We start from the raw sequence: 26,592 nt of genomic DNA on the forward strand, positions 1-26,592 counted from the left end.
AAATAAATAGAATCTTAAAAAAAAAAAAGATATGCATGCTGAATTATGTCTGGAATATGCTACAAAATAATACAGCAGTGAGAGAGAGTGGTAACAGATAAAATCAGATTGGTACCCAGTTGATCATTATTGAAGCTGAGTGATGGGTATATGGCGGTTTGTTTTATCATTCTGTCTACTTTTGTACATGTTTAAATATTTTCATAATAAATGTAAAATATCCAAGGACTATTCCCAGAGTTACTTATGAAGTAAAGCATTTTTTAAAGATATAGTTATTTTTATTTATTGTTATTATTATTTTTTTAATCATGAAGGGTTTTTTTTTTTTAAGATTTTCACGCAGGAAGCCTGACACGGGACTCAATCCGGGGTCTCCAGGATCACGCCCTGGGCTGAAGACAACGCCAAACTGCTGAGCTACCTGGGCTGCCCTAGTTACTTATTTTTAGAGAGAGCAAGGGAGCATGCATGCATGGGAACCAAGGAAGGGGCAGAGGAAAAGGGGAGAGAGACTCTGGAGCAGACTCCCCACTGAGTATGAAGCCCAACATGGGGCTCAATCTCGCATCCCTGAGATCATGACCTGAGCTGAAATAAGAGTCTAATGAAACCAAGGGTCCAGACACTCAACCAACTGAGCCACCCAAGAGCCCTGTAAACCATCTTTTCAGTTAAATCTCCATTTACTTCCAGGAGTCCCCAATAGAGTGTTCTCAGCAGGCAAGCAGGAGATGAATTGTTAAAACAGAGGGGATCAGGGGAAGAAATGGGATGTGCCATCATCAGCAGGCTTTAGCCTGACCACTCTCATTCCTTCCAGGACTAGGTTCATTCCCACCCTTCCTTTTTTCCTTCCAGAGCTGTTAAGGATATTTTTTATTTTAACCAGAGCCTTCTTTTCCTTTTATTCTACCTAGACAGCCTTAACCCAGAGGGTAATGGAGCCTCATCATGGATTCTGGTCCTCCCCCACCTGAACAGCATCCTGGGACAAAGGATCAGAGATAATGGCAACCCTAGTGCAGTTAATCACATAGTAGTGGTGTTATTTTGGCATCACAGCATGCAAATACTAGAGTTGTCATTTTTCTTCTCATAGTGTAATAATTGACCAGTCTCTGGGGAGTCCCAAATGCTTCTCACGGGAGAATCAAATTCTTTCTCTTCTCTTTAATTTTGATATATTTCCTTAGAATGGGTAGTATATATTCATGTGGTTCAAAATTCAAAAGGAACAAATGTCTCCCTTCCACCCATGTCTCCTAGCTACAGTTCCCTTCCTGGGAAAGTAGATGCAGTAGATACAAGCAAACACCTATATGTTTCACCCAGTTTTTACACAGATAGTCGTGTACTAATGCACACGGTTTGGTGCCTTGATTTGTCTCACTTAACAATGTCTCAGAGATCATTCGGTAACAGTCCATCAAGAAGTTTCACATTCTTTTTGATAGCTGCATAGTATTCCATATCTGGTACTGTCCTCTACTTTATTTAACCAGTTCCCATTGGTAGGCTCCCCCCACACACACTTTTTTTTTTTTTTTTTTTTTTGCTGCCTCTTGCAGTTATAGTAGTGATACTCCGTGATTAGCCCCATCGTATTTGTCACTTAGCCCATGTGTGAATACCAGGTATCTGAGGGGGATAAATTCCTAGAAGTAGAATTGCAGAGTCAAAGGATGTATGTATTTAGGATTTTGGTAGATATTGTCAACCTGGGTGTGTGGCAGTAGTGCCAGTTTACAGGAGCACCTTTTCTCTATGCACCCCTTCCACTGAGGTTGGATTTGGTTCAGGACTTTTATTGAGTGCCTTCCAGTGCCAGGTTTTTGATACAAAGATAACACTTCCATAGTATCAAATAAGATTGTTACTATATGCCATGCACAGGCACATTATCTGGTAATACCACAAGGAAACCAACAAGGAAGGTTTTTATTTTTTATTTTTTATTTTTTTTAACTTATGACAGTCACAGAGAGAGAGAGAGAGAGAGAGAGAGAGAGGCAGAGACACAGGCGGAGGGAGAAGCAGGCTCCATGCACCGGGAGCCCGATGTGGGATTCTATCCCGGGTCTCCAGGATCGCGCCCTGGGCCAAAGGCAGGCGCCAAACCGCTGCGCCACCCAGGGATCCCAAGGAAGGTTTTTAGATGAGAAAACTAAAGCTCAGAGAGGTTAAATAGTATGCCATGGCCATTGACTCAAGCTAGTTAAGTGGCAGAGCACGATTTAACCCCAGGTTTCAATCCTCTAATACCTGTGCTCTTAAAGAACATCCAAAAAAAAAAAAAAAAAAGAACATCCGACTGCCTCTCAGGAGGAATAACATACGGTCTTATTGTCTAACACAGGTGAGGAATCAGGCTCAGAGAGAATAACTGTCCAAAATAACACACAGCCAGGAAGATATGGAGTCCCCAGGGGAGACCCACATATGTCCATTTGAGGCCTATGGTCTGTACTGAGCTGCCTGCCTTCCTTCCATGGAAAAAAACGTCCAGATCTCATTAGGATTTTGTTAAGAGAACTTTCTCCATCCAGAGTTCCAGTTGCTATAGAGAGCCATAAATCATTGGTTCTTGGTGTGCATCTGTTGACCGTTAGAGGTGCTCATAGACAAAACCCATCTATGATTAATAATACTAATGACAGTATAGTTGCCGCTATTTATTGAGTACCTACCACATGTAAGATGCTATACAAAAGGCCAGGGAAACATTATTTTTCCCATTGTCCAGATTAGAAAACTGAGAATAGGGGTGCCTGGGTGGCTCAGTCAGTTAAGCGTCTGTCTTTGGGTCAAGTCATGATCCCAGGATCCTGAGATTGAGTCCTACATCAGGCTCCCTACTCAGTAGGGAGTTCCCTACTCAGTGGGGAGTCTGCTTTTCCCTCTCCCTCTGCCTGCTGCTCCCCCTACTTGTTCTCTCACGCTCTTTCTCTCTGTGTCAAATGAATAAATAAAATCTCTTTTTAAATGAAAAAAAAAAAACTGAGAATAAAACAAGTTAAATAATAGTCCTGAGGTCAGCAGCCTGGATGGCTCAGCGGTTTAGCACCGCCTTCAGCCCAGGGCATGATCCTGGAGACCTGGGATCAAGTCCCCCACGTCAGGCTCCCTGCATGGAGCCTGCTTCTCCCTCTGACTGTGTCTCTGCCTTTCTCTCTCTCTGTTTCTCATGAATAAATAAATGAAATCTTAAAAAAAAAAAAAAGTCCTGAGGTCAAATGCAAATAACAACAGAATCCAAATCCAATCTATTAGACTTAGAAGCCCTCACTCACTCACTCTGGTGTCCATGTATTTCCCTTGGCTCTCTCTGCCTCTTCCACTTGTCCATATTGTTTGGTGCTTTCTCTAGAGGGTGAGTCTGGCTTCTCCAGCTCTTGCTGAATGCTTTAGAGGAAAGGGCCCTTTAGCTTCCATTACCCATATCCCCCACCCCTACTCCTAGTGCTTAGCACAGGGTAGCCAAAGAGCAGGCTGCCATGTGACACTGGAGGGTTGGCAATGGCCCCCACTAATACTGCCTCAGAAAAGACTCATCTCCCAATTGTGTAACAAGTGTTCTTTGAATACCTGATCTGTGCTTGTTGCTCCAGTGAGAAAGGAATATAAACTATAGGCCCAGCTTTCAATAATTTAGATTATAAGACCACAAATAACAAAGTAAATGGAAGACTAAAAGGATCAGAAGAGTTCATAGGAGAAGAGAAGTATAACATAATAGTAGCAAACAGTCATGGAACACAGTAGGGTTCCATGACCATTTTATAAACATAGACCCTGAGACTCAAGAGTTTGAGTATGAAGTCCAGAGTTGTACAGCAAATAGGTGTTAGAGTGAGGGTTCTGTGCTGGGTGGCTTGGGGGCTCCCAGTAAAGGACGTCTGGAAGGATGGGCCTCATATGGACAAGAAGGGAGGTCCAGATGTAGGCCAAAAGGCTGAAAGGTAGAGCTGTAATATTCCTAAGATATTATGGCTTACACCTTAAGCTCTCCTTCAGAATGTGGGGAAACCCAGGCCTGGGTCATAAAGTAATAGCACAGGATCATATAGGTTCATCTAGTGTTTCTTTGTGTCCATACATTATCTCATTGAGCCTCTGACTATGCTAGGAAGCAGAGAAGGTCTTACTGTGGAGGGAACTGGGGTCTTCTGACTTGAAATCCCAAGTCCTTTCCAGCATCCATGCCCCCTCCACATTTCTATAGTGGGACAACACGGTCTTTGCAATCAGATAGACCTGGGTTTGAACCACCTCCATTTTGTGTCTCTAGAATCTTAAGGTTTGCAAACTAGGGTGATTCTGGGTACAGAAAAAGCCCTTTGGGAGGCAAGCATATGGTAAGGGATGAATGACATAAGGGAGACATAATAACACTAAAGTTCCTGTAGTGCTTTTTTTTCCAATTCACTTTCCAGTCTTTGGTTTACATATGAAGAAAGTGAAGTGATTTGCCCAAGATCACACAGTGAGTTAATAAAAGGCAACCTTGGGATTAGAACTCAAGTCTCTTGTCTCCTAAGAGACTTTTTCCTTACACAACACTGCACCCTTGAGAAGGCTGAAGGGAAAGGCCTAGGGATATGATCACAGTACTTTGGAGCTAGAGAGATCATCTAGTCCATTGTCCACACTTGACAGATGATGAAAGTGAGGCCCAGGGTCCTCAGTTGACATGTCTGCAGCCAGATGGAACTACCACAGAGCAGGAGTAAATCCACATGTTCTGACTCTAAAGTCCCAGGATCTTTTTACGCTACCATGCAAAACTTCCAAATTGCTAATTTTCTGTGCAGATCTAAAAAGCTCATTCCAATGCCAATAATTTACAATAGGAACAACTGTTTAGTTTTAGGAGTTTTTTTTCCCAGATAGAGTCTCATTCTCTTTCTTTCTCTCTTTCTCAATTCTTAGGGCAATACATTAGAAGAGGAGAGGGAAAAAGCTTCAGCAGAAGTAGAAAAAAGATAAACATTTGATAATCTCTGAAATCTAGGGAGGTCCTCAACCCCAGGAAATAATTTAGAGGCCAGCCCTCTCATCTATCCCAGCCAGCTCACCATTTGCCCTGGCCTACTCACAACAGGCCTTCAGAAGGACCACCTTCCCTTGGCAGCTGCATCTGGTGAACACCAACGGAAATCCCTGGTATTTTTCTTTGCATGCAACCAACCATGGAGATGTAGGTCAGGCATTGCTGGCCTGGCAGTTACAACAGCAATAGCTTTACCCTCTGCACCTGCAGCTGTGTTTGCTAAGCCTCATGAGGATGAGGAAAGGATATTCCTCTCCAAACAGGGACTGATTCCTCAAGGGCCCATGTGGGTGGAGCTGGCTGGGACTCAGGAGGGTGCTGGAGAAGACCATCTGGAATGTGGGGACTAAGAGGGTGGCTCTCTGTCTCATTCCCCCTGAACGTCTGCTGTCTGCTATGCCTAGTGGCACAATTGGCAGTACCTCTGCTCCACTCAGCTTAGAGTCATCATCACTGACACAGGAGGCTGGGAAGGTCCCATCCAACCCCTTGAGTTCAGCTGGGCCCCAGGCCTGCACCTGAACCCCCATGCCAGTCTGGTGTTTACGGGATTGAAGCTGCTACCCTTTGGGACCCAGCCTGTTTTCATTTCTGCTCTCAGCTGTCTAGTCTCCATGGACCTTACCTACAGGTTTGTGCGTGCCCATCCCCTGCAGTGCAGTCCCATGAGACTCCTCCAGCCTGGCACACTCTTCTTTGGCCTTTGTTCTTTCCAGCAGAGCCTCCAGTTCTGTGTCTGGCTCATAGGAGAGCTTTTCTGGCCCCTCAGATACACTTTGTTGGTTCAACCTAGCTGTATCCCTTCCCAAGGGTTGGTCGCTTTGTGTATACTCGGGGTTTGGGGCAGGTGTGTGTGTGTGTGTGTGGTTTTAGAGCACTGAGGGGTTACTTGTGTGTCTGCTCTGGGCTGACCTCCAACTGACTGGCTGCTTCTATCCTTAGCTTTCTCCTGTTCTGGACCTCACATGTCTCTTTTGTAAAGGTGTGGGACCAAGATCAATACATGTACCATTGACCTTCAAGGTAATTTACAGGTGATATGCAAATGGACTTTTTTTTTAAAAAGTGTTTATTTTATATTGATTTCCATATGTGGCAAATGTTACTGGCCTTTTAGTTATAGTAACAATAACGTAAGTTGCTTTTTCATTTCATTTATTCATTTAACAAATACTAAGTATCTTACTCCGTGCCAAGCACCATTCTAGCTATTAGAAATAATCTGCCTTTGTGAAGTTTATATTCTAAAAAGACAGAGTGATTAGGAGGAATGGAGGGTGGCTAGGCAGCATTAGGGGAAGTTGTTTTGGGGGGGGCAGATTTGTTTCTCATTTTAAGAGTGATTGGGAAAGCCTTTTCTTTTAAAAATAAAACTTTTTCTTTTTCTTTTTTTTTTTCAAGATTTTATTTATTTATTCATGAGAGACAGACAGAGAGAGAGAGGCAAAGACACAGGCAGAGGGAGAAGCAGGCTCCATGCAGGGAGCCCGATGTGGAACTCAATCCCGGGACTCCACGATTACACCCTGAGCTGAAGGCAGATGCTCAACTGCTGAACCACCCAGGCATCCCAAGGGAAAGGCTTTTCTAAGGAGGAGGCACATACACAGAGATTTACATGATCTGAGGGAATAAAATCATGTAGCAATCTGTGGTAAGAACATTCCAGACAAAGGGAACAAGTACAGAGGCCCCAAGTTGAGAAGGATATGCTTGGCATGTTTGAGGAAGAACAGAGGAGGTGAGTGTGGCTAGAACAGAGTGAGCAGAGGAGAAAGTGATAGAAGGTGAAGATTTATGTGAGCCAAGGTGGGATACTGGCTCCTCCTCTAGATGAAATGGGAAGGCAGTGGAGTGTTTTGACTAGATAAATTGTGGCTTCTCTGGTGAAGGACCGTAGAGGGCGGTAAGAAGCTGGGAGGACAATAAGGAGGTTGTTACAACAATGTAGGCAGAAAATGGTGTTGACTTGAACCAAATGACAGCGGTGGAGGTGGTGAGAAGTGGTGGGAGTCTGGATAAGTTCAAAGGAATTTGCTGACAGATCAGAACTAGGGATGGGGATGACTCCAAGTGTTCGAGGCTACCTGGAAGGATAAAACTACAACCATTACTAAAAAGGGGAAAGATTGCAGGGACACCTTTCTGGCTCAGACGGTGGAGCATGTAGCTCTTGATCTCAGGGTTGTGAGTTTGAGCCCCACATCAAATGTAGAGATTACTTTTAAAATAAAATATTTTTTTAAAAATAAATAATTAAAAGGGAAAAGATTGCAGAAAGAATAGGGTTCTTCTTGGGGAATGGGGACAAGGGATTGAGAATTTTTAATACATTTATTTAAAATTTTTTAAGTGGGGCAGCCCAGGTGGCTCAGCGGTTTAGCACCGCCTTTGGCCCAAGGTGTGATCCTGGAGACCCGGGATCAAGTCCCACATCAGGCTCCCTGCATGGAGCCTGCTTCTCCCTCTGTGTGTAGGTGTGTGGGGGTGTGTGTGCGTGTCTCTCTCTGTGTGTCTCTCATGAATAAATAAATCTTGAAAAAAATTTTAAGTGAATCAATTGATAGATAAATGTTAATAACAGCAATGATACATGGATAAGGCCAAAATAACGATGGCTGAAAATGTGGATAGTGTGGGCCAGATGTGTCTGTGCTTCCCTTCAACTCTAAAAGGCTGCTTTGGTGATTTCAGCCCTTGCAGAATTCATGAAGAATGGGAACTTGAGACTCAGACTAGAATGTAATCAATGCAGAAGGGATGACAGGAGATGAATACCTTGGGTCAGGCTTACTCCTTGGAACGTCTTGGGAAGCTCTTGCATACATCCTGGCTTGCAGGCACTGCCTCATTCACTCACTCACCCACTGGGCATCTTCTGCTTAGTAGGCTCTAGACGGGGCACAGTTCTGATGCCCCTGCTCTCCTAATATAAAGCAAGATCTTCAGCTCCACCCCCATCCGGGCCTGGCTACTCTGTGGCCCTGCAGGTCCCTAGTGGTTGAGTCATGTGTCTGTTGAAAGTGGGTAGCCACAGTGTAGGCAGGCCCTGCCCTTCCTTTGTCTCTGTCCAGCCCCTGCCTTCCTCCTCTCATTGCCATCCACCCTTGGAGCCTGGAGAGCAAATAAATGACTTTGCTTCCCAGAGAGAAATGATTTTGTCTCTTTCTACATCCCATATAGTTTCCATAGTTATCAAGCTGGGGAAAAAAATCCCCAAAGGCCTCTTCCCTTGCTTTTTGTAGGTGAAAAATAAGGCCAGAGAGACTAGCAACTCCCCTAGCCCACAACCAATCCATCTGTAAATCCTTTCTGCTCTACTTTTTTTTTTTTTTTTAAAGTATACCTATCCTGGGGCTTGAACTCATGACCTTGAGATCAAGAACTGTATGCTCGGGGATCCCTTGGTGGCACAGCGGTTTAGCGCCTGCCTTTGGCCCAGGGCGCGATCCTGGAGACCCAGGATCGAATCCCACGTCGGGCTCCCGGTGCATGGAGCCTGCTTCTGCCTCTGCCTGTGTCTCTGTCTCTGTCTCTGTCTGTCTCTCTCTCTCTCTGTGTGTGTGTATCATAAATAAATAAAAATTAAAAAAAAAACAAACTGTATGCTCTGTGGGGCACCTGGGTGGCTCAGTGATTGAGCCTTTGGCTCAGGTCTTGATCCCAGATCCTGAGATGGAGTCCCTTATCAAGCTCCTCATTGGGAGCCTATTTTTCTCTCTGCCTATGTCTCTGCCTCTCTCTCTGTGTCTCTCATAAATAAATAAATAAAATATTAAAAAAAAAAAAAAAAACAATGGGAAGCCCAGGTGGCTCAGCGGTTTACACACCGCCTTCAGCCCAGGGCATGATCCTGGGGACCCGGGATCGAGACCCACGTCAGTCTCCCTGCATGGAGCCTGCTTCTCCCTCTGCCTCTCTCTCTCTCTCTCTCTCTCTCTCTCTCTCTCTCTGTCTCTCATGAATAAATAAATAAAATCTTAAAAAAAATTATGCTCTACCAACCTCCTTTCTACTTTTTTTTTTTAAGATTTTATTTATTTATTCATGAGAGACACAGAGAAAGAGGCAGAGACACAGGCAGAGGGTGAAGTAGGCTCCATGCAGACAGCCTGATGTGGGACTTGATCCCAGGACTCCAGGATCACTCCCAGAGCTGAAGGCAGATGCTCAACCACTGAGCCACCCAGGTGTCGCTACTATGTTTTTTTTTTTTAAGATTTATTTATTTATTTATTTATTTATTTATTTATTTGCATGCACGTGAGCGGGCAAAGGGGGGACAGTGAGGGAGGATGAGAGAGAGAGAGAAGCAGACCACCCCACTGAGAGGGAGCCCAACACAAGGTTTGATCTCAGGACTCTGAGATCATGACCTGAGCCAAAGGCAGACGCTTAACTGACTGAGCCACCTAGGTGCCCCTCTACATTTAAAAATAAATTCTGAATCTGACTGCTTCTCACCAGCTTCCCTGCCCCTTTCCTGGCTAAATCACTGTCATATTTCTCTTGGATGACTACCTCACCTTCTCACCAGACTTCTTGCTTCCACCCTTGATCCTGGAGGTCTCTACCCAGCAGCCAGAGGGACCCTGTTAAAACAAAGTTAGGGGTCCCTGGGTGGCGCAGCGGTTTGGCGCCTGCCTTTGGCCCAGGGCGCGATCCTGGAGACCCGGGATCGAATCCCACGTCGGGCTCCTGGTGCATGGAGCCTGCTTCTCCCTCTGCCTGTGTTTCTGCCTCTCTCTCTCTCTGTGTGTGTGACTATCATAAATAAATAAAAATTAAAAAAAAAAAACAAAGTTAGATCATGTCCTCACAGTGTTCTCATGTCACCAAAGGACAAGACCAATTTCTTAAATGGCATTCAAGGCCCTGCATAGTCTGGCCCTTGGCTCCTGCCAGACCCCATCACTACCATTCTCCCATCATTCACTTTAGTCACACTGGCATTCCGGGAGTGCCCAAGTATGTTCCTGCCTTGGGGCTTTTACACTTGCTCTTCTCACTGCTTTCCTCAGATCCTTGTGATGCCTGTACCCTCAGTTCATTCAGGGCTCTGATCAAATGTCACCTCCTCAAGAAATTTCCCCTGACTACGAATTCGGATCCTCCTCTCTTCTGTATTTCTGTCTAACCCTTTTCTCTCATTTATTTTTCTTCTTAGCACGTATCACCATGTGACACATTTATTTATTGCCTGTCTCTTCCCATAAAATTGTGAATTCATGCAGGTAGGAATTTTCATCCGATTTAGTCACTGATTTATCCCCAGTACTTAGCATTGTGCCTGGCATTTACTGGGTACTTAATAAAGATTGCTAGGATGAATGAGTGTCCAGAGCTAGCAGGGCAACTTGTCTGGTTCTTTCTGCAACCTCACAGCTCAACCCACAAAGGGATCATGATCTGTCTTAGAAAACTCAGATAAGAACTCCACCAGAGCTACTTAGTATCACTTCTATTTCCAAGATAATGGCAGATAAAGGGAGGGACTGGCCTTGCAGAGGCTGGGTTGGGGGTGGGCTGTGTAAGGCTGTGTAACACACAAAACACCCAGGGAACCAGGGAGCATGCTGCCTTTTCTCTTCTGTGCCCTCAAAGTCATCTCAGACTTCCAGGGCCCAAAAATAGCAGATCCTCATGAAATAGTGGGCAGGTGCATGGGTGAAAGGGGGAAGGAAGGAAGAGCTTAGGAACATCCCTCTGCATCTGTTCTATTGCACTGGCAAATTTAATATGCTCTGGAGTCAGACCCCCTCACTTAGTAGCCAGTAATCTCAGGGAAAGGTCTCATCACCTCTCTGAGTCTTAGCTTCCTTGTAAGTAAAATGGGAACAACATTTACTTGCAAGATTTTGAGAATTCAAGCAGGAACTCGGTAAATATTAGCTATTTTTATGTGTTTGTAGCTGTAAAAAATGAGATGCATCATCAGAAGCACAAATGAGGCCACTCTTTTTTAGCTATAAAAAAAATAGCAATAGCTAACATTTATTGAGTTCTGTGGACCATTTACTTCTTGCTACCAAGCCTGTGATAAAAGTACAGTGCTCTCACTTTTTTTCTTCAAGAATTTATTTATTTATTTATTTATTTATTTATTTATTTATTTATTTATTTAATTGTTTATTTAGAGAGTGTGTGTGCACATGTTGGGGGGCAGGGGTACAAAAGCAGAGGGAGAGAGAGAATCTCAAGCAGAGTCTCTGCTGAGTACAGAGCCCAATGCAGGCTCCATCTTACCACCCTGAGATCACCAGATCTGAAATCAAGAGTCCAACGCTCAACTGACTGAGCCACCCAGGTGCCTCACAGTGTTCTCACTTTATAAGCAGGAACCTTGGCTTGGGAAGGTGAAGGGCCTTGCCCAAGGTCCCTTAAGTAGACAGTCACAGAGCTGAAGCTAAAACCTACATTGTCCTACTCCAGGAGTCCAGAGGTCTTGCAGAGGAGTCCCTTTACCTCTGCTGGGTCTCAGTTTCCCATCTGTTTAGGGAGGGAGTTGAACTGAACCATCTCTGAATGCAGGATCATGACACATGAATTCTTGAGTGATCCACATGTCACATGGAGACAAGGGGGGCAGACAACAAGTTGCTTTGGGGCCTCCTGGCGGTAGTGATCTTCTGCCGTGTATCTAGTGCTCTGGGTGTTGACTGTGAACAGCAAACTTCCTGGTGGCCCCCACCCCTGCATCACCCTGCTGCAGGCAGTAGTCCAGCTCTCCTAGAGCACCATCTGGGGCATCTTGCTTTTCTGTACCTTGAGGCAACTGATGGACTAGGGTGGGGAATTGAGAAGACTAGAAGGAACCAGAATGTAGGAAATGTAACCCAGCAGGAGCCTTCAGCTATGAGTTTTTGGTTACAAGAGGTATATGTGTGAGCATTCATATGTATGGGGGGGAGGGAAGAGTGTTGCAGGGATTTGCTCCCATACTCAAATCCTCCAGAGCTGTTGCCTTCTGCTGTGGAATTCCAAACATTTCCGATCAGATAAAGGTGGCTGAAAATACCCGGGACTTGTTTGGACTAGTTGGAAGTGGTGCTGGGGTGAAGAGGTTGAGGCCATAGGGGCAGAGCCCAGCAAGATCTGGCCTCTCTGAGGAACTTACCCTGGGTCACAGATGTACCCATTGCCCTTTTCCCCTATAGAATCCTACAGATTTAAGGGTAAGACCCAGCAGGCTTCAAGGTAGAAGAGGAGCAGACTCAGCGCTATGAGTCCTTCTACTCCAGAATGTTGCCTCTTACCTTCCACACTAATTACTGGGTCTTCTGAATACCCTACAGAGACGGAACGCAGGTAATCACTCATCTATCCATGTGTGAGCTACTTTCATCTTCTTCATACTACAGCACTAGTAGGAGTCCTTCTGATGATCCCCTTCATTTTACAAATAAGGAAAGTCCCAGACTTTCCCAGTATCCCAATTAAGAGAATAGATTCAGCCTAAGCAAGCCAGTGATAGACCTGGGACACAAAACCCACATCTCCTCAGTCTCTGCCTGGTATTCTCTTCTTCACAGCATGCAGCATTGATCACCAGATGAGGTGATGAGGATAGCTTTGGGAAGAAAAGAGAAGGGAACAGCTGCTTTGGACCATGGAGTATTTGGAGGCATAGACTTCAGAAAGAAGCAGAGTTTTAGGGAGAGGGTTAGCACCAGACACCCAACTCCCTATTCTTTGTAGGCTGCTAACCCCAGGTTTCAGCACAATGCAGAAAATGCCTTTTGCAGAAGCTTCCCATAAACTTCCTGTCCCTCTTCCTGAGCCTGAAAGAACTTGGTATCTGGGGAGTCCTAGTCACCTTGCCCAATCACCTGGTGTCTTGGGGGCCTGGCCTCCTCCTAGTTTTGCCAGGCAGGGAAGATGGGAATGAAGAGAGGAAACTGGCCTTTCTTCCCTACCCTCCTCACTGTCCACCAGTCAGCCATACTCATCAATCAATATCTTCTCTGGGCCCAGCCCTAGACTAGGCCTGAGAGACAGAGCTCATGGTAAAAAATGAACAGCTTAAAGCAAAATAAGTCAGAGAAAGACAAATACCATATGATTTTATTCATATGTGGAATTTAAGAAACAGTCATTGGGAGGAAAAAAGAGGCAAATCAAGAAACAGAACCTCAACTATAGAGAACTGAAGGTTGTTGGGGAGATGGGTGAAACGAAGTACGTTAAGGAGTGCACTTGTCGTGAGAAGCACAGAGTGATGGAAGTCCTAAAGCACTATATTGTACACCTGAAACTAATATTACACTATATGTTAACTGGAATTTAAATAAAAACTTTTAAAAAAATGAACAGCTCATCAAACTGGCAAGAGAACTGAAAAAGACTTGGAGGCAGAAAGCAGGAGTCCTCCTTGAAGAAGTGACCTGGAAGTGAAGATTTAAAAGCTAAGTAGGAGAGACCTTGGCAGAGGGATTAGCATGGGCAAAGGTCCTGAGGTTGAAGAGAACATGGTATGTGAGGAATGAAGCAGATTGGACCTAGACAAAGCTAAGGAAATCCTGCAGGGTCTTACAGACTCCAGAGAAAGCTCTAAGACACAAGTTGAACCCTAGTCTAATAATAAGAACAGTAATAATAGCCGGCATTTACTCAAAGTCTGCTCTGTGCCATGCATAGTTCTAAGAGCCTTACATGTATTACTGAATCCTCATCGTGTTCTTGTGAAATAAGCACATCCTTAATCTCCATATTATAGATGATATCTGAAGCCAAAACATCTTAGGTCTAGTTGAAAGACTTACTGGGTAACTGCCTGCTTTGCTCTGGCAGCCCAGCTTGGTAAACAGAAATAGAAGGTAATTTGTCACCAGCTTTGGCCTCATCCAAATAGCACTGCCAGGCCACCAATGAAGAAACTACTCAGAGAGAAGCACAACCTGGTCCACAGCTAGGCCAGCAAAGCTTCCTCTGCCAGCCTTCAGTGACTTCTTGGGCAGTCCTAGGGACAGAGTTGGAGGAAAAAGGACCAAACTTGATGCCAGCCAGTGGGAGGAGGTAGAGGGAAAGAGGCAAGTGTTTTCCAAGAGAGCTGTTCAAAGGTGAAGCACCCCACAAGAGTGTAAGCAGAAATGCCATAGAGATGAGATGCCATAGAGAATTCCCATGAGTATGGACCATCTGGAGTGAACCAGACCTACTATGTGACCTTGGCACTCCACCTTTCTGAACCCCATCTGGAAAATGAGGATGTATGGAAAAGCTTTGTGCATCACGTGGGAGATTGGATAGTTATAAGATCACTTTTGAGTCTCTGACTTTTTTCAACGGTGAGCCTTGGTCCTTCTCACCCAGGACACTGGGAGAAAAATGAATGGCTGTCGTCATCTATTCTTGAGAAAATAGAGAATCACTAGGGATGGGATGAGAGAGTTGAGATGAGGGAGGGCTCGGAATTCCAGAGAATGAATGCATAGGAGCATGAAGCAGCCTCCCAGGAGCCATTAAGTAAGTGCTGGGCTCTAGAGCTAGACTTCTGAGTACAAATCCCATCTCTGCCATTTATGAACTTTATTATTTTTTAAGATTTTATTTATTTATTCATGAGAGACACAGAGAGAGAGAGAGAGAGAGGCAGACACAGGCTGAGGGAGGAGCAGGCTGCATGCAGGGAGTCCAACATGGGACTCGATCCCAGGTCCCCAGGATCATGCCCGGCTGAAGGCTGCGCTAAACTGCTGAGCCACTGGGGCTGCCCATTTATGAACTTTATTGACCTTGGGATTGTCCCTCGAACTTTCTGTCCCTGTTTCCTCATCTGTAACATGGAAAGTAACAATAGCACTTTGTGGGGTTATTGCAAGGATTAAGTGAATTCGTATACAGAACTAAGCTCTTAGCACCATGCCTGGTACATGGTTAAGTGCTCAGTAAATATCAGTCATCCCTCCCAAGGAAGGAGGTTGTGAGCCCCTAAATGAACATCTGTGCCCCCCAGTAAATGCTTTTCTGAATTGTCTCTCTAAGACTAGCACCCTGGTTCTGAGCTGAGAAGATGGAGCGCCCACACTCGCACTGCTGAGCCTGATAGCTTTCTCAATTCCCCAGCGGAGGTGTTATCTCCTCCCGGCACAACCACTTCCTTTTCTGAGAAATGAGCACATCTGTCAGGCTTAGCTTCTGAGAACTAATGGTGAGGGAGGAGGCAGGGGAGGAGAAGCTGGCAGCTGACAGGGGCAGAGTTGGATAAAGATTAACATGAAGTTTGCTGTGAGGATATCCAAATATTCCCTAAAGCCCAGTTGGCTTAAGCCCCACAAGACACCCTCTTTAGCCAGTAACACTGAGGTCACCTTGGTTTACTAAGTGCTTTCATTCTCTGATCTTACCACCACTGTCTGTCTTAGGAGGTCAAAGTAGGAGAAAAAGAGGCCCCAAAGTAGAGAGGCTTGCTGTGTAGTGCCCACAGCTGGGTTGGCTAGACTGGTGTTACCCTAATACAGTGTGGTCACCCATCTCTGCTTCTACCCTGACTGAGCTGGCTCTCTGAATTGCCTACATCCAAATCCAACCCCAGTCCCAGTAGAGGAAAGAGGCTGTGTTCCTTTCACATTGCTGAGGCCAATAGCTCCCCTGGGAAAGCTAAGGGAAGTGGATTCCAACCACAAACCTCACTTCTTCCTAGTCTCCGCCTGCACCTCCCCACCAAGAGAGTGATAAGGCCCCTCCACTTGCCCCATCCCCCCCTTCCTGTCATCTCCCAGGGATCTCCCAACAAGGCATCATTTATCTATGCAGCAGGCATGCACATGCATCAGTCTCTCCCTTAGGGAAACTGAGGCTAGCAGCAGAAAATGACTGAAAGTGACTCATGGCCTGCCCATGCAGGTCTGTGATGAGGCCAAGGAAAGGTATGGTGCTGATGTCTCTGGCACTTTCTCTGAGCTGCTAGGAGCCCCTTCCTCTTCTCCACCTACCTCTTTCCCAAAATAACCAAGCAGGAAGGAAGTGGTGGGGCTCGGCCATCCAGAGTCACCCTAGAGGAAGGAAGGGCCCGTCTGGCACAAGCACTTGTTCCCCTGCCGAAGCCAGGACGGAAGGGTTTCACTTTCCCTCCTGGTTTTCGTCACATCCTTTTCCTGTGGCACCCAGTTCCCCTCAGTTGGCTGGGGGCCAGAGCTCATTCATTCAGCTGGTGGCCTTGGGCAACCTTCCCCCTCCTAGAGGGACTCAGGACTATAGCCCTGGCCTGGAATATGAGGTTCGTTGCTGCATGTACTGGACCTTGCAACTGACTTCCACACATACCCTCTTTGGGCAGGTCTCTTGGTATCTCTGAGCCTCAGTTTACCTGGGTGTAGATAAGGTCATCCTTCAGTTTTAGAAGTATATTCACCTGATTCATGATGGGGCCTTGAAAAGTATTGTCCTTTTTTTTTTTTTTTTGGTAAGTATTGTCCTTTTGAAAGTGAACACAGTCCCATATGGAGATTGGGAGCAAAGACACTGGAGCCAGACTATTGGTGCAGGCAACCCAGCCACTGTGTGACCTTGGGCAAGTCACAGATGATCTGAGGGCTGCAGTTCCATCAGCTGTATGATGAGTTAACAGTACCCACTGCCTGACATTATGGAGACAGTTCAGTGAACTAATCCACCAGGATTAAGGAGAGGGCTTTCTTTGCAGGGTAAGTGCTCAGGAAGCATCTACTGTCACTGCCACTGTGTAGGTTAGATTCTCTGTGGGTAGGGACAGCAGGGACTGAGATGGCAGGATCAGACATCAATCAGAATGTGCAAGAGGCCAGAACCTCAGACAAATCCCAGTCCCACCACTTCCTAGATAAGAGCGTAGATGAACTCTGAAGCCTCCATTTTCACTCTGTAGAATGAAGCCATTGACAAATACAAGGATTAAATGAGTAGTCCTTCATTTGTTCATCTAAAATAGATTCATTTATGGCCTCCTGGTGACTCAATTGGTTGAGCATCCAACTTTTGATTTCAGTTCGAGTCATGATCTCATGGGTTGTGAGATCGAGCCCTGCATCGGGCTACATACTCATCAGGGAGTCTGCTAGAGATTCTCTCCCTCTGCCCCCCACTTGCCCTCATAACATACGTGTGTGTGCGCGTGTGCGCTCTCTCTCAAGTAAATGAATCTTTAAAAAAAATTTAGGGGCACCTGGGTGGCTCAGTCAGCCCAGCATCTGCCTTTAGCTGAGGTCATGACCCCGGGGTCCTGGGATCAAGCCCCACATCAGGGTCCCTGTTCAGTAGGGAGAGAGAAGCAAGTTCTTGGATCATGACCTGAGCTGAAGGCAGACGCTTAATCGACTGAGCCACCCAGGCCCCCAAAAATAAAGTCTTAAAAAAAACAACTATAAAATAGATTCATTAAGAATGGCACCTGCTGTGCTCCAAGTACAGCATCAGGTTCTGGAGATAAAAGGGACAAAACCAGACACAGTCTAGTGGGGGAGACAGGACAAAAAACAATCACTCAAATGATTGTGATTGTACGTGGAATCAGGGAATATGACCTAGTCATAGTAAAGTGTTTTAGCTCAGTGCTTGGCACAACTAAAACATTCAAATGTATAATAAAGATCAGCTGCCATAACAGTTGTAATTATTTTATTGTTATTTAACAAGTGAGGACACTGGACTATTCAAGGTCACACCACTAGGAAGAAGCATGGAAACTGGGAGGTGAGAGAAATGGCATAGGAGGATTGATCAGACTTAAGCAGGTGCTGTGCTTCACACCCTGGCAGGGTGGATGGGCTGCTACTTTTGGGACATTGTTGTGCCTGCCTTTTTCCTGACTTCACCAGGGTTGCAGATGGCCGCAGGGTGGCCTACAGTGTTCAGTTGGCTTCTCGGCAGAGATCTAGCTGTAGTCAGTCTGTGCCTGTCTAGATGGGCCTGGCTTCAGACGTGGGTCAGACTTGGTCCCTGCCTACACTTAGACCCCAGACTGAGGCAAGGAGACTGACACACAAACGGGCCTCGAATTAGGGACACCCTGCCTCACATTCTTGCGTCAGGTCTAGGTACTTGTTGCTACCACTGAAACATGCTCTTTTTTACCCAGGATTTTTGATCCTCCCTTGACCACTGCCACCTTGTCTTTCAACACTCAGCTTAAACCTCACTTCCCCAGAGAGCCCTTCTCTAACCATTCTACCTCTATCAGGTACTCTCTATTACCTCCCCATGACTTACTGTCTTCAAAACCCCGTCATCTCTGAAATTGTCTTGTTTCTTATTATCCTCTCTACTTCCCACTAGAACAGTGTTTTTCAACCTTTTTTCCTTATCGCCACCCCCTTAAGGCATCTTTTTATACATTCCTGTCCTAATTGCCTTCCCAGGATATTTGAATACCACAGCTGTACTCTGTATCTCTTTATGTGCTATGGCCTTGTGGAAAACCACAAACCACTGCACTATCCAAGAATTTTTTGCTTTGTCCCATTGGAGGTGATTGCCCTCCCGTTGAGAGTGTGCAGACTAGAACATAAGCTCCATAAAAGCAGATCTTGTTTGTCTTGTTCACTACTCTGTCTTTAGTGCTGGGCTTGGAGCATGGTTTGCACTCAAGAAATATTTATGGTGTGAATGAGAGTCCAAAACCTTGGAAGCACAACAGAGACACTAATGGAGTCTAATAAGCTGAGTAGAAGTTGGCTAACAGGAAAATGATGTGGGGAGAGTGACCAGTTAGAGGACACACAGGGGTGAGACACCCTCTGGAGTATGTCAAGTGGGGCCATTCCAGGGCTGTGGCACAGGCAAGACCTTAAAAGTGGTCCTAGTCTTGGCTTCTCCTGGGGACCCTGGTTCTTGGCTCACCGCTCTGAGGGGCCAAGTCAGAAGACACCAATTCCTAGTCCAAGCTCTACCACAAGCCAGCTTTGTGAAACTATAGAATGGGCAGGTGAGTTGGCCTTCCTAACTTGTGGTGTCTGCCTGGCTTAGAGTCCATGACCCTCCCATGGAGGTCATTAGCCAGCCATTGCTTGTCCCCAGTGGCCCTGAAAACCTCTGCATGGATCCTGTGTCAGTGGTCACAGCTGCAAAGAGAAACTTCCCCCACTTTGCTCTCACCCAAGCTGAGGATGCAGATAGCCTCAGGCCTGGGTCTCCAGAAAGCTTCTGTGACATCAGAGACTTACTTCCAACTCACCCTTATGTCTCACCACCACCATCACTCCCCCATCCTCCCCACCCCACCCCCATGGCCACCATGCCAGCTCTAGCTGAAACTAGAGGGACCCACTGAGGAGCACTGGGGCTTATCTCTGCTTTTCCAGAACCAGGCTGCTCTGCAATGCTGTTTATTTATCCAGGGCAACCGCCCACTGAGAAAATGGCTGTGTTTGTTTCCAAGTGTGTCGTGTGAACCTTGAGCTAAATATACCCACACCATTGCCTCCCCAGCACCCGCCCCGGAATAGCACACCCCATTTTGCTCATGCTCTGTCTGCAAAAGCAGTCCCCAGAATCCACAGCCCCTGGAAATCTTCCTCCCCCTTCCTCAGGAGAAAGAGCTCCTGAAAAGGAGATGAAGGTTGTCCTGGCCAGGAATACATGAGTGGGGGGGCTGGGCAGGTCAGAGTCTTCTTGTTCTCTATAGCAGTGAAATGATAATGTTCCCTCTACCCTGGAATGACTATTCCTGGACAGTGAGTGCTTTGTGCCCTTGCAGGGACAGGGCCTGTTTACTCCAACTCAGCCCCAGAGAGGAAAGTTTCCTGTGGCTCCCAGCCCTCTACTTTAGGAAAGTTCCCATCGAGGGAGCCAGGCCTCTCCCACTTTGGCTTCAACCCCAGTGTCCCTGGTTTCTTGTGAGACATCAGGCCCCTTGGGATAGCTAGATCCTTCTGGCCTTGGTCTCACTTCTCCCATGCTCCCTACAGTCCAGGGCTCTCCCCCCATCACGGATCAATCTTTTTTTTTTTTCTTTTTCTTTTTTTTTTTTTAATTTTCTTTATTTATTCATTAGAAACAGAGAGAAACTGTAGTAGGCAGAGGGATAAGCAGGTTCCCAGCTCAATGCGGGACTTGATCCTAGGACCCCAGGATCACAACCCCAGCTGAAGGCAGATGTTCAACCACTGAGCCACCCAGGCACCCCTTGGATCAATCTTTTTTGTGACTCCACTTGGGCCTACTTTGCTTGGGACCAGAAAAATCATAACTCTTGTAAGAATTTTCTCTTTTTAAAAAAAAAAATTATTTATTTATTCATGAAAGAGAGGCAGAGACACAGGCAGAGGGAGAAGCAGGCCCCATGCCGGGAGCTCGACATGGGACTGGATCCCAGGACCCCAGAATCACGCCCTAGGCCGAAGGCAGGTGCTAAACCGCTGAGCCACCCAGGGATCCCCTTGTAAGAATTTTCTTATCTGCCAACACCTAGGATGAAGGGGGAAAGATGGGGAAGCATATCGATGCCAGTGGTGCCTGGGCAGCAACAAAGTCAAAGGGGGGCTGGCTGATGCCACACCTCTGCTCTTCTCTCCCCAGACCCAAGGCTCCCCCACATCCCTCTTCTTAGAATCCATTTTAGTACTACTGACAGATCATCCCAGCCCCCCACATAGGAAGGTATCCCACTATAGCTTTACTTCTTTGGAGCTGAGGAATCCTAGTTCTGATCCTAGCTATGCCACCTATTAACTGAGTGACCCAGAAGAGGTCTTTTCTATCCATTGTGAAACAGGGCTCAAATACACCTGACGAAGGTGAAATGGGTAACTGCCTGACACTTAGTAGACTTGTAGTACCTTTATTCCACTCATGTATTTGTTGAGCACCAACATGTGCCAGACGCTGTTCCGGATACAGAGTATATAGAGACAAGACAGGATCTCTGTCCTTGTCAAGCCACACCTAGTGCAGGAGACAAAACAAAGTGTCAAATCTGGTTATGAAAAGTGCTAGGAAGAAAAATAGAGCAAGATAGAGATGAGGATGGGTGCCATTTTAGAAGAGGTGACCAAGACAGGCCTCCCTGGGGAGATGACATTTGAGCAGATTCAGGAGTGAAATGAGGGAGGGAGGGAGGCAGGTGGTGATCTGGGGTCAAGTGCTCCAGGCAGCGAAAACAGCAAGCTCTTGAGCAGATGTTCAAGGAAAGGCAAGGAAGCCGGTGTGATGAGGGGAGTGTGCAGTGGGGAGAGGGCAGGTCCCACTAGACCTCCCTGGCCATGGTAAGGAATGGGGACTTTATTCTAGGTGTAATGGGAAGCCTTGCGAAGGCTGAGACTTTGGGATGAGATGGGAAGGAGTGACATGGTCTGAATGGAGGGACTTTTTCTAGTGTTTTTTTCCACCTTTACATGGTAAACATTCTGGTAAGGGCTCTAGCTTATGTGTCACTGCTACCTCCTTAATGGCTTAATAAATATTGAGAAGTATATGAGTCATCTTGGCAGTTCAATGCTCATGGCACTCTGCTAGGTACCAGGGGTGTGAACAGAAATGACACCAGCGTTCTAAGTTCAAGGGAAAGCTGTTGGAGGACTTTAAGTGCCATGATCTGATCTATGTTTTTAAAAATCCTCCATATGGAGCATGGACTGAGCAAGGTTATCAAGACCAGAAGTAAGGCCAGGCAGGTCTCACTCACAGTGAGCAAACTGGCCTGGTGGGACTTGGAACCAGCTGGAGATGGCAGGTGTTGTCTGAGGGAGCAGCCACCACTGCCAGTTGGGACCAGGTGGAAATGAGGGCCCAGGCTGTGAGCTCTTAGTGGAGAGGAAAATCATGGGCTCTGTTCATTCATCGGTAATGCATTCACACTAAACACACATACTCCCTAGGCCCAGAGGCTCCAGTCTGTAAATGGGGAGAGAGGGCCTGCACTGCAGCATCACTGAGCATCATTACAGGACAAAAGGGGTGCAAAGCTTACTCATTAAAGGGTGCCCCACACGCTGGCTCCGCCCTGGGGTGGGTAATTTAACCCACAGCCCCACCTTCCCCATATCATGTGCTTCCCTCCTGACTGCTAAGGGCTGTTGCTCACCTCCTTCTGGGCCCAGAGTGTCTGTCTGTCTGTCTGTCTGTCTCTCTCTCTCTCTCTCTCTCTCTCACACACACACACACACACACACACACCAGGGGGTGGGGGACAGCGACAGGGCTTCACAGATCCCATCCTAGGCCGGCATGTAGAAGGTATCCCTCTACTCTGCCCTCAGTGTCTACCCACCAGCCTCCCCTCCCTTCTCCAGAGGGAGAAGGAGCCTCAGGCCAATAGTACCTGGCCTTCCCCTGAATCGGTGGGAATTTAGCCCTGTCTCCTCTCCCTCCATCCCTCCCTTTCTTAGTTGCATTGGTGCATCAGCAGGAAGGCTAAGGCCTAGTGGGTGTGCACTATGCACAGACTCCACCCTCCTCCTCAGCTTCTAGACCACTCATAGGCCAGCTGTGGCTCACGGTGTCTCCCCATCCCTTTCTCTCCAGCCCTGTACTCCAGCCACCTAGCCTCCTGTTACTTCCCTGCCCCTGCTGATCTCTTTCCTGAGGCAGGTTCTCCAGTATGACTTTTTAGCCAGTTCACCTTGAACAAAGCTCTTCCCAGCTTTGCACCCTTATGTCAGCTATAAAGTGCATTGGTCATCCCCAGCTGGGCGGCAAGAAGGAGGGCAGCTATGAACTTGGCCCAGAGTGGGCATGGATGGCTATAGTTTTTCAAATCACTATTGCATGCAGGTGGCCCCTTCTCCCACCCACCCACCCATATTACTGTCATAGAACTCAAACAACACCGTCCTTTCTCTTCTCTATCCCTGCAGGATACTTTTGTGGAACTCTACGGGAACAATGCAGCAGCCGAGAGCCGGAAGGGCCAGGAGCGCTTCAACCGCTGGTTCCTGACAGGCATGACTGTGGCTGGCGTGGTTCTGCTGGGCTCGCTCTTCAGTCGGAAATGACCAGACACTGACCACCCACTTACCCTCCCACCCCTGTCCTGCCCCTACCACGCCCCTTTGTCCAGCCACCATTGCCACCTGGAGAACCACTACATGCAGCCTACGGCCACCTTCCCATCACAGGGTTGGGCATAGACCAGGTCTCCCGCAATTAGTTTTTTAGAATCTACCACGCTTCTGTGAGAGCCGCCTTCCCCACACCTCAGTTCTCTGGCCTCAGAACCCACAAGGTTTCCCCAAAATCTGCCCCATGGAAGCTGGCAGGTGTGGGGGTGTTTGTGGCTGGGGGCTGGAGGCCCTGCCTAATTGGTGGAACCCCCAACCCCTTAGCCTCCTCAAGAATGCTTTCCTGCCAGGTAGCTGGAAAGTTTCTGACCTTTTTCCCCAGAAGGAGAGACTAGATTGCCTTCGTTTTGATGTTTGTGGCCTCAAAATTAATCATTTCCTATCCCTTCCAGAACCTAGGCTCCCCTTCCTTTCATCCCTTTCAAGAGCCACTTAGGGGCCACTTCTGACTAATTAGGGATTCAAGCTGCTTGGGATAAAGAAACAAGGACCAGGACCTCCTCCCCACCTCTGGCCTGGCCAAAGTCCTTGACCCCAATCCCAATGTCCTCCAAAGGCCCCTGGATAGAGGCCAGCCCCACCCAGGAGGAAGAGGGCTGTAGCTGCAGGAAGCACCCCGTGCCAAAGCTGGGGTGGCCCTTGCAGTATAGCACCACCCCAGTTCCTTTCCCCTTCCCCTCCCTTGGCTCCCATGACCATGACTAAGGGACCAACTGGGCTCAAGGCAGGTGCCCCAGAGCTGTTGATGGCTTCAGCTGCCTGACTTTCCTGCAAGAAGATCAGCCTGTGGCATCTTTGCCTGGAGCTACTTGCCCATGGAGCCCAGGGATTTGGGGGCCTTGGCCCAGAGGTGAAGGGGAGCTACAGGGAGCAGCTGTGGGAGCCCTAGAGTCTTCCCTACCTCAGGCAGGAAGGGCAGGAAGGAGACCCTGATGCACAGGGTGGAGGTGGGGGTGGCAAGAGGGGCCAGACGTACCTGGCCAAACAAATATGTGCCCCACTCCCATTCAGCCTAGGGTGCCAGGCTGCCAAGGTCAGAGTGGCCTGGCCAGGAGTCCTTCAGGCCTCCCTCTCCTCTACTCCACCCATGGCCTGTCTCATCCCTGGGGGTCCCGGCCTATCCCTGGCCATCCCAGGCTCTCTGCTGTACATATTTGAGACTAGTTTTTATTCCTTGTGAAGATGATATACTATTTTTGTTAAGCGTGTCTGTATTTATGTGTGAGGAGCTGCTGGCTTGCTGTGCGTGTGCACGTGGAGAGCTGGTGCCCGGAGACTGAACGGCCTGATGCTCCCTCCCCTGCCCTGGTCTGGGGAAGCCAGCTGGGGGTCCTGGCTCCTAAGGGGCACCTGTCCCCCCCCCCAATCCCCCCCCCCACACTTGTTCCAGCTCTTTGAAATAGTCTGTGTGAAGGTGAAAGTGCAGTTCAGTAATAAACTGTGTTGACTCAGTGAGCAAAGGGCCTGGGCTCTTTTGTGCCCCGGGCTGGGGAAGGAGGGGCTGTGCGGTTGGCAACAGGGCTGCAGGGGAGCTGCGCATCACTGCTGGCTCTGCTGCCCTCAGGGGAGGGCCTTGGACAAGTCCCTTTTTCCACCTGGGCCTGAATTTCTCCACCTATTCTTTGATGGGGGTTTTATTGAACACCTGCTGTGTGCTAAGCAATGGGTATATGTGAGCAGGATGGGTGGATGGACACAGTCTCTGCCCTCAGGAACTGACATTCTAGGAGAACAAACAGCCACTTGGCAAGTGTTTACTGAGTCCTGCTCTGCCCAGGCACACTCCTAGGCACTGGGGATTCTACAGTGAACAAAGCCCTTCCTTTATGGAACTCGCATTCTTGGGAGACAGACAAAATATAAGGATGAGACAGTCTGGCTGTTGGAGGGCAAAGGTAGAAGCTAAATGACCATAAGGAAGAAGGACAAGACTTATGAAGGACCTAGTGGGGAAGGAGATAGGAAGGAGTCAGACTTTTTTTTTTTTTTTTAAGATTGATTGATTGATTATAGAGAGTGTGAGCAGGAGGGGCAGAGGGAGAAGGAGAAAGAATCTTAAGCAGACTCCACACTAAGTGGGGACCCTGATGCAGGCCTCAGTCTAATGACTCTGAGATCATTACCTGAGTTGAAACCAAAAGTCACCTCTCAACTGATTGTGCCACCCAGAGGCCTCCAGAGTTGAAGTAACATTTTAAAAGTAGATCCCACAAGATTTACTGATGGATTAGAGATAGTTCAAGAAAGAGGAGGGACTCCTGGGTGGCTCAATGGTTGAGCATCTGCCTTCGGCTCAGGGTGTGATTCTGGGGTCTGAGGATTGAGTCCCACATTGGGCTCCCTGCAAGGAGCCTGCTTCTCCTTCTGCCTATGTCTCTGCCTCTGTATCTCTCATGAATAAATAAATAAAATCTTTAAAAAAAGGAATCCAGGGGGATTGGAGTTTTTGGAATGGTGTCACCATTATAATTACAAAAGTAAAGCACATGTCTGAGGCCAGTGCAGCTCAAGAGGCTCATAGTTAAGTGTCCAACAGTATTTAATATGGGACCTGAGATTGTCTAGGCTCCTGAGAAGCGATAATGAGAGCTATGGCCAGAAGAACATATGAGTTAGCTAAAAGAATGGGGGAGGCAAGAAGAGTGGTTCTGGTCAAGAAGCAAGTGCACAAGATGAGTAAGAATTTTCCTCAGACAGAAGGAAAGTTGGTGTGTGGAGTTGAGAAGGGTCTCCTGGGTCAAGACAATGTCAGAGAGGTGGGGTGAGGGGACTGAACTTGATCCTGAGGGCCCTGAGAGCCAAAGGAAAGTTGTAAGTCAGGGAGTTTTATGCCCCCCTTAGAGCCCTCAAAACAAAACACCCTGTGTGGAGAAAGTTCTGGAGGGAAGCAAAGTGGAAACCTGAAGACCAGTGAAGAAATCATGGTTTGGTTAAGGCTCTGGTTCTCAGGGTGGGCAGGCCAGGTGTCTCTTGTGGGTCACCATTCCTGGGCATGTGACTGGGCAAGTTACCTATCCTCTCTAAGCTCCGACTTTCCCCTATAAATGGGATTGATGGCAGTGCCCATCTCGCGCGATTGTGGTCAAGACTGAATGAAATAACCCAACAGAGCCTGGGGGAGGGCTGGATGGGGAGGCAGGGCAGCAATGACCGCACCATCGGGCTGGTCCCCCGGAGGTGGGAGGAGGGGCTCCCCACAGATTCCCACTTGGAGCAGCCAGAGGACTGGGAGGGGTCTGGGGAAGCGAGCGAGGATTTCAGAGGCGGGCACTCGGGTCAGGGGCGGGGCTGGGGGCGGGAGGCTGCCTCGGACGCTCTGCCCTGCCCGCCTTTAGGAGCGGGCTTGACTGCCCCCTGGTGGCTGGAGGGGGGAACCTGAAGCGACGCCCCTGTCGCTGGCCTCCCGCGGGCCAGTCTTTGGTGTCTGGCCCGGCTCACCAGAGGGACCTCCACACTTCCAGGCCTTGGGTAGTGGATTCAGAGCTTGCCTCTGCTCTCCTGGGACTAGGGTCATCATTCTTCTTAGTTCAACACCAAAGTCTCCAGCCTTTCCCTCTACCCGAGCCC

General features: G+C 47.7%; 1 protein-coding gene across 1 annotated transcript in view; it reads left to right on the top strand.

Moving 5' to 3' along the window:
• The window catches only part of BCL2L1 (BCL2 like 1), a 52,786-nt gene extending 28,286 nt beyond the window's left edge, over nucleotides 1-24,500 (top strand). Inside the window, exon 3 of the mRNA XM_055304593.1 lies at nucleotides 22,822-24,500. Within this exon, the coding sequence (XP_055160568.1) occupies nucleotides 22,822-22,959 (138 nt within the window). The 3' untranslated portion in view covers nucleotides 22,960-24,500. The remainder of the gene's footprint in view (nucleotides 1-22,821) is intronic.
• Nucleotides 24,501-26,592: the final 2,092 nt, after the last annotated feature.

Source organism: Nyctereutes procyonoides, unplaced genomic scaffold (assembly GCF_905146905.1).
Source record: "Nyctereutes procyonoides isolate TBG_1078 unplaced genomic scaffold, NYPRO_anot_genome, whole genome shotgun sequence".
Lineage (NCBI taxonomy): Eukaryota > Metazoa > Chordata > Mammalia > Carnivora > Canidae > Nyctereutes > Nyctereutes procyonoides.